Consider the following 7,500-nt stretch of genomic DNA (forward strand, 5'->3'; position numbering starts at 1 on the left):
ACGGCCGTGTGGAGTGAGGATCCCGAGGCTCACGGTGTCTACAGGAAGCTCTTTTAGCACCTGATGGTGACACATTTGCTCCATCACCTGTGACCCCTGACCCCTGCTGATCCCAGCTCACAACAAGACACTAACAAGCCCAGCGATGGCGTCACTAACCTCTTCATCTCCTGATGGTTCCTCCGGAAACAGACGCGTTTCTATCTTCTGTTGAGAGGAGACGGGGACATATCCACAACCACAACCACTATTACAAATATACGCTTCAGAGTATATAAACAGATCAACTATATGTGTACATTAATATAACACACAGTTGTATTTATTCAATAATATTCTTCTAACTGTATATAGTTGCTTATAACTGGATGAAGATCATTTGATAGCACACAAAGAGCATTTTCTTGACAATTAAATATTTTAGAGCAGAAGATACTTAATTATTAAGGATTCTTAATTCAATTAATTAGTTAGTTTTTTTTAAAAAAAATCCACTTTTTCTTGACCAATCAAAAGCTCGGTTCACACAGTTTTTGTTTGTTGTTGTTGTTTTTTTTTGTGATTTTTCTTTTTTTTTCTTTTAAAATATATATGATTCTTTTCTGCGAACTGATTCTTTCGGACACTTCGTTTCAGCGAACTGATTCAGTTCATTCGTGTAATCGCACAATGACGTAACATATATGCAATTATATTATTTATATATTAAAGATGATTTTTGCAAATGTTTTTGTTGTGAAGCCTCGTCTTAAATGTTTGAACTCGCGCCTTTTGGAGAATCACATCAGCGAGCGCCTCCAGCGGTCGGGAGGAGAAACCCTTCCGCTCAAAACCCTTCTGGAATTTAAAAATCTTTTTTTTTTTTAATAAATAAATAAAAATCACACACATGATGTATACGAAAATAAGATTATTAACTGTTCAAAAAAAAAAAAAAAATAGATATATATGCGTGGTCAGCGAGTTGTTCCGGATGTGACGCGTTCAGAGACCCGTATGAACGTGACGTGTCTCAATCCCGGAAATCAGCAGCGCAGGAGCTTCTCGAGCCGCGGCGGATTCCTCACAAACTTCACATAAACGACAATAAACGTGAGTACTCCAACAAATCAGACTGTTCGTAAATCAGCTGTCATGTCTCCGCATCACTTTTAAACGCCTTTCATAACCTTTAAAGCGTGAGTGTAAGTGAGCACGAGTATTTGAACATGTCACGTGGTCTGGTGTGACCGGTGTGAGCTGACCTGTGGTCGTTCTCAGCAGGGAGATGGTGACTGATGTGCAGCTGGCCATCTTCGCCAACATGCTGGGGGTCTCTCTCTTCCTGCTGGTGGTGCTCTATCACTATGTGTCCGTGAACAACCCCAAGAGACTGGAGTGAGAGGAGCGCGCGCACAGCTTCCCATGAGCCTCTGCGCGGGAGTCACCGCGGATCTGCTCTCTCTCTCTCAGACGCCGGACACCTGCTCCCTCCGGAGGATCCGCCGCCTCCACGTGTGTGTGTTTGCATTGAAATGATGAATAAAACTGTCACGTGTGAGAGACTGTGTGTGCGTGTGTTCATTAATCACAGGCAGCGTTTCGTTCAGGAGTACACGTGCACATTTATTGCTATTTAAATGCACAGGGTTCACAGAGAGACCGGACTCGTGGTCACCGGGTCTGTAACAAGCACCACAAACCAGTTCATGATGAACTCTACAACAGCTTAACTCGAGCCACAGCTTTCTTTAAGAACACGGAGCTCGTCTGGAGGTGCTGTAGTGTGTGTTTAGTGTAGCTGGAAGTGTGAAGGGTCTGCTCTTGTGCTGACGGACACCGCAATCCAGCGAGGATTCACATTACAGTCAGAGACCAGTTCAGACACACACGAACATGAATCTGCTCGCCCTCAGATCATCTGAGATCAGGATGAGTGTGTTTCTTCATCAGGTTTGTAGAAATGTAGCACTGCATCAGTGTCTCAGCAATAGATGTGAATGGGTGCCGTCAGAATGAGAGTTCAAACAGCTGATAAAAACATCACAATAATCCACAAGTAATCCACAGCACTCCAGTCCATCAGTGAACATCTGGAGAAGACAAAAGATGAAACACATCCAGCATTAAGATGCTTTTAACTCAAATACATAGAGTCTATAATCCATAATAACACTTCCTCCAGTGAAAAAGGCATCTCCTGTTGTCTCTCACATCAAAATCCAGACACATATTTGTTTAGAGCTGTTTAAAAACGCTGCTTGATCTGTGCAGATTTCTCTCCTGATTCACACCAGAACACTTTTTAACTGGAGGAAGTGTTATTATGGATTATAGACTCTATGTATTTGAGTTAAAAGCATCTTAATGCTGGATGTGTCACATCTTTTGTCTTCTCCAGAAGTTAACTGATGGACTGGAGTGCTGTGGATTATTGTGATGTTTTTATCAGCTGTTTGGACTCTCATTCTGACGGCACCCATTCACTGCAGAGCATCCATTGCTGAGACACAAACTCAATTCTACATTAAAAAAAACACTATAAAGAAAAAAACTCAACCTTATCACTAATCAACAAATATAGAGCAGATTTTGGCTGAACTGTTCCTCTAACATGAGTGAGTGTGTGTGTGTGTGTGTGTGTGTGTGTAGATGAACAGATCCAGAGTCTCTCAGGTCTGCAGAGATCTGTTGAGATGAAAATCTTTAAGCATTAAAGCACTTGCAAACTTCACATTAAATCTGCACAACTATCAGCGTGGATGTGAAAGCTTCCTCACATGTTTAGCAATGAAAGTCAAGACCAGTCTGTGTGTGGTGTGTTACCTGTGTGTGTGTTTGTCTCCAGAGCTCTGACAGCTACAGCACGAGGTCTTCAGACTCACAGCAGAACCGTCTTTCCCAGACACCCCTAGAAACAGCAGAAGAGAACACCGATAATCAAACTGTTATACAAATTATTCTGACCTTTACTTGATCACAATCACTCAAGATCTGACACCAGAAGCTGAAGCTGAAGCTTTACACTAGAAGAGCTCTGACTGTGTTAAACACATTCTGATTATCTAGAGGCTTGGAATGTGTGTATCAGATATGAGGCAGGCTCTAAAGGGTTAAACGGGTGACTCTGACCCGCCAGGTGTTTCTTGATGCCGGGTTTGATGAGCTTCCACACTCTCAGGGTGGGCGTCTCGGATCCGACCAGAGGAAGCTCTCTCCGCACCGGGATCCGGCTGGGCCGGGGCTGCAGCTCACATCTGAAAGAGACGCACAGACTCAGAACCCGTCGCTGTCCTTCGTCTCCTCTGTGTCTGCGTCTCAAATGCTGAGTTCACCTGCTGTACTCGATAGACGTCAGGATGTCCAGAGACTCCCGCAGCAGCTCCTGAAAAACAGGCCCAATGCTGTTCACATCCATGAGGCGTCTGCACACCTGCTTCTGTGCCGATTCCCTACCTGTGACAGCAGCGCCGTCCTCTGCTGGGGGGAGGGGGAGGGGGCGGGGCCACTGCCGGGCTTGCCCCGCCCACCACACGTTTGAATCTCTTTCATCTGTCCGGCTGGGTTGCCTAGGCGACGAGACAGACAGACAGACAGTTATAAACAGGTAACCGTGGTAACAGTGGAAGGAGCTGGTTCATTAATATATGTGACAGGATGTGATGTCACAGAGTGGAATTGTAAAGAAAGGTCAAAGGTCACAGAAGCCGTTCAAACAGGATGTTTATTAAAGAAAAGTCAGCTCGGATGCGTCAATCATGTTTTACAAGATACATTTATTAATGAGCACAGCATCACGTGGTTTACAGGACACACGCGTGATTGGCTGCCGACCGTTACACATTCAGAGACGGACGGAACAAGAGAAGCACCAGGTTACAGTTTCAGCACGAACACACAGAGAAACAGTGAAGAGATGTGGAGAGAACAGGTTCACACACACGGCTCGCTCTGAACCGTCCGTACCGCTGGGCTTTAGTCTGAGCTCTGACATTAGCTGAGGAATTCTGGGATTAAAGCAGCTTTGTGTGCCGCGTTCCGCTCATCAGTGATGTTATACCTGCGATGCCACACACACACACACACACACACACACACACGAGAGCGAGCGAATCTCACAGAGAAATGTCATATTTCACCCCAAACATAAAGAAAGAAAGAAGAAATTATATTTGTTCATAAAGCAAGTGAAGTCTATTCTTACGGCATTAAAAGATACACATTTTATTTTTTAGAAAAAAAAAAAAAAAACATTTTGAAAAATTTTTTTTTTAAATCAGCATATTTAACATTTCAAATTTAGTAAGACAAATAATTCCATAATACTTCACAATTAAATACAATATATCATTATTTTTTATTTTTTGCATTTCAGGAAAAAACAAACACAGGTTTGAGAGGAAAAGGTGCTTTACTGTCATGAAAATAATGTCAAAAATCTTCAAGGGATCTAAAAATAAAAAAAAAAAAAAAAAAAAAAAAAAAACATCACTAATAATTTTTCTTCTTTTGATTTTGACGTGAAATATGATTAAGACTCAGGTTTTAGTGAGATTGACCCGCAAACACTGAGTGCGACAGATCCAGCAGAAGTCAGAATACAGGCTTTCAGCTCACAAACACAAACAAATCAAACTGTGAGCGAGAGTAGAAAACACACACACACACACACACACACACACACACACACACACACACACACACACACACACACACACACACATCATTCACTGCTTCATGCTCATGATATATATTCACTCTCAACACAAGAACCAATAAAGGTGCGGCGTGATCATCTTTCAAGGCCTTCAGCGAGTCTCAAACGTGACGTCAGATTCTTACTAGTGTCTGATTTCTTCAGCTTTCTCAAGAACATGATCATATTTCCACCCAAAAGCAGAATGTTTTGAACATTTTCATGGCAATCTTCTCATTACTGTGATGCAAAGACACCAGATTCTCATTACTCAGAAGTAAAATGTTTGGTTGCGCTGCAGTGATGAAAATTTGAGGTAAATGTGTTTAATAGTCATTATAATGCCAAAAAAATTATATATCAGGTTTGATTCTCTTTATGCAAAATAACAAAACTAGTAATTAAAGTTTCTGTTAATAAAAATTAGAGCTTTAAATGTGTTTAATTGCCATGGAAATAATGCTAAAAAAAAAACAGGTTTCAATTTCTTTATGCAAAAAATAAGTGAATTATGCAAAACTAAAAACTATTTTGTTATTATAATTTTAGGATGAAATATCAGAGGGTGTAAAATCCAGCATAAACAAAAAAGAAAATGCAACTAGTGAAAAAAATGGAAATAATGATTTTAAAAATAAATTTTTTTAGTAATGAAACCATTCAATAGTAATTGTTTGTCATGAAAATAATGCCATAAAATAACAAAGTGCACGCAAAAGAAGAAAACAAAAAATGCTACATTTTTAATTATCATTTTGGGTTGAAATATGCTGTATTTTCATGAGATTTACTCATAATCATGTGCAGTTTGAGCTCATATTCAATGAACGTAGAATCTAAGGCCTCATTAACACTAGATTCAATCATAATAAATAAAATCTTCTTTTTTTAAATGAACATCTCTAATAATCTTTTCAGGTGCTACATGGGAAAAAAAACTTCAAAGGATGTAAAATCCAACTTAAAACAAATAAGAATAAAAAGAAAACTTCACACACACACACACACACACACAAGCAGTGAGAGGCCGTCACTGCGGCGCGGGCCCCGGGGCCGTCCTGCTGTCGCTGAGGTAGGCCTGCAGGGGGGGCAGTTTGGAGAGCAGGCTGGGGCGGGGCATGGCCTGCAGGGAGGGCAGGATCTGAGCCAGGCTGGGCGGCTGGAGCGAGTACAGACCTGCCATACTGATGGAGCAGGGGCCCGGGGCCCCCGAGGACGAGGAGGATGGGGAGGAAGACGAGGAGGAGGAGGATGGTGAGAGAGGGGGGTGTGCGGGGGCCGGCTGCTGCCGCAGGGAGAGCCGCTGGTGCGGATGATGCGGACGCCTCTTCTCCTGTGCTTTACACTCTACAAAACACAGAGAGGCGTCAGACACACGACACCCAGACCAGAGCAAACACAGCAAAGCAGCTACGCCCACTATGAAAAAATCATCATCTATTTACCTCACAATTCTGACTTTATCTCGAAATTCAGAGTTTATATCTCAATTCAGTTTGTATCTCATGATTCAGTTTGTATCTCATGATTCAGTTTATATTTCTCAATTCAGTTTATATCTCATAATTCAGTTTAAATCTCAAAATTCATTTATATCTCATAATTCAGTTTATATCTCTCAATTCAGTTTATATCTCATAATTTAGCTTATATCGCATAATTTAGTTTATATTGCATAATTCATTTATATTTCATAATTCAGTTTATATCTCTTAATTCAGTTTAAATCTCTCAATTCCGTTTATATCTCATAATTCGGTTTATATCTCATAATTCATTTTAAATCTCTAAATTAATTTATATTTCATAATTCAGGTTATATCTCATAATTCAGAGTTTATATCTCATAATTCAGTTTAAATCTCAAAATTAATTTATATATCTCGATTCAGTTTATCCGTCAGTTCAGAGTTTATATCTAATAATTCATTTTATATCTCATAATTCAGTTTAAATCTCATAATTCAGAGTTTATATCTCATAATTCAGTTTATATATCATAATTCAGTTTAAATCTCATAATTCAGTTTATATATCATAATTCAGTTTAAATCTCATAATTCAGTTTAAATCTCATAGTTCAGTTCATATCTCATAATTCAGAGTTTATATCTCCTAATTCAGTTTATATTTCATAATTCTGATCATATCTCATAATTCAGAGTTTATATCTCATAATTCAGTTTATATATCATAATTCAGTTTAAATCCTCATAATTCAGTTCATATCTCATAATTCAGAGTTCATATCTCATAATTCAGTTTATATTTCATAATTCAGTTTAAATCTCATAATTCAGTTCATATCTTATAATTCAGAGTTTATATCTCATAATTCAGTTTATATATCATTATTCAGTTTAAATCTCATAATTCAGTTCATATCTCATAATTCAGTTTATATCTCATAATTCAGTTCATATCTCATAATTCAGAGTTTATATCTCATAATTCAGATCATATCTCAATTCAGAGTTTATATCTCATAATTCAGTTTATATCTCTCGATTCAGTTTATATATCACAATTCAGTTCATATCTCATAATTCAGAGTTTATATCATAATACAGTTTATATCTCATAATTCAGTTTAAATCTCATAATTCAGTTTTAATCTCATAATTCAGTTTATATCTCATAGTTCAGAGTTTATATCTCATAATTCAGTTTAAATCTTATAATTCAGTTCATATCTCATAATTCAGAGTTTATATCTCATAATTCAGTTTATATCTCATAATTCAGTTTAAATCTCATAATTCAGTTTGTATCTCATAGTTCAGAGTTTATATATCATAATACAGTTTATATCTAATAATTCATTG

The 7,500-nt window shown here is 38.6% G+C and overlaps 3 protein-coding genes across 7 annotated transcripts in view; 1 reads left to right on the forward strand and 2 right to left on the reverse strand.

Moving 5' to 3' along the window:
• Nucleotides 1-1,382, reverse strand: part of LOC109078092 (mesogenin-1-like) — a 5,958-nt gene extending 4,576 nt beyond the window's left edge. For 2 of the 3 annotated variants that reach the window (XM_042737226.1, XM_042737244.1), the window contains exons 1-2: nt 1,245-1,381; nt 160-207 (exon numbers count right to left, since the gene is read on the reverse strand). The gene's annotated coding sequence lies outside the window, so the exon portion shown is untranslated. Of the gene's footprint in view, nt 1-159; nt 208-1,244 lie in introns of all 3 variants that reach the window. The other variant, XM_042737235.1, reaches the window with a different exon arrangement.
• Nucleotides 1,268-1,540, forward strand: LOC109107045 (dolichyl-diphosphooligosaccharide--protein glycosyltransferase subunit 4-like). The gene has a single exon (XM_019120317.2). The coding sequence runs from the start codon at nt 1,268-1,270 to the stop codon at nt 1,379-1,381; it is 114 nt and encodes a 37-aa protein (XP_018975862.1). The 3' UTR covers nt 1,382-1,540.
• Nucleotides 1,541-2,562: 1,022 nt separating this feature from the next.
• Nucleotides 2,563-7,500, reverse strand: part of agbl5 (AGBL carboxypeptidase 5) — an 11,652-nt gene continuing 6,714 nt past the window's right edge. For 2 of the 3 annotated variants that reach the window (XM_042737082.1, XM_042737073.1), the window contains exons 8-13: nt 5,852-6,022; nt 3,436-3,548; nt 3,315-3,364; nt 3,112-3,236; nt 2,806-2,890; nt 2,563-2,667 (exon numbers count right to left, since the gene is read on the reverse strand). In XM_042737082.1, the coding sequence (XP_042593016.1) occupies nt 2,652-2,667; nt 2,806-2,890; nt 3,112-3,236; nt 3,315-3,364; nt 3,436-3,548; nt 5,852-6,022 (560 nt within the window). In that variant the 3' untranslated portion in view covers nt 2,563-2,651. The remainder of the gene's footprint in view (nt 2,668-2,805; nt 2,891-3,111; nt 3,237-3,314; nt 3,365-3,435; nt 3,549-5,851; nt 6,023-7,500) is intronic. The other variant, XM_042737089.1, reaches the window with a different exon arrangement.

The sequence above is a fragment of the Cyprinus carpio genome, chromosome A4 (genome assembly GCF_018340385.1).
Source record: "Cyprinus carpio isolate SPL01 chromosome A4, ASM1834038v1, whole genome shotgun sequence".
Classification (NCBI taxonomy): Eukaryota; Metazoa; Chordata; class Actinopteri; order Cypriniformes; family Cyprinidae; genus Cyprinus; species Cyprinus carpio.

Bases quoted from the DNA above. Each gene is read 5' to 3' on its own strand.
- LOC109107045 (XM_019120317.2), top strand. From the start codon at position 1,268: ATGGTGACTGATGTGCAGCTGGCCATCTTCGCCAACATGCTGGGGGTC.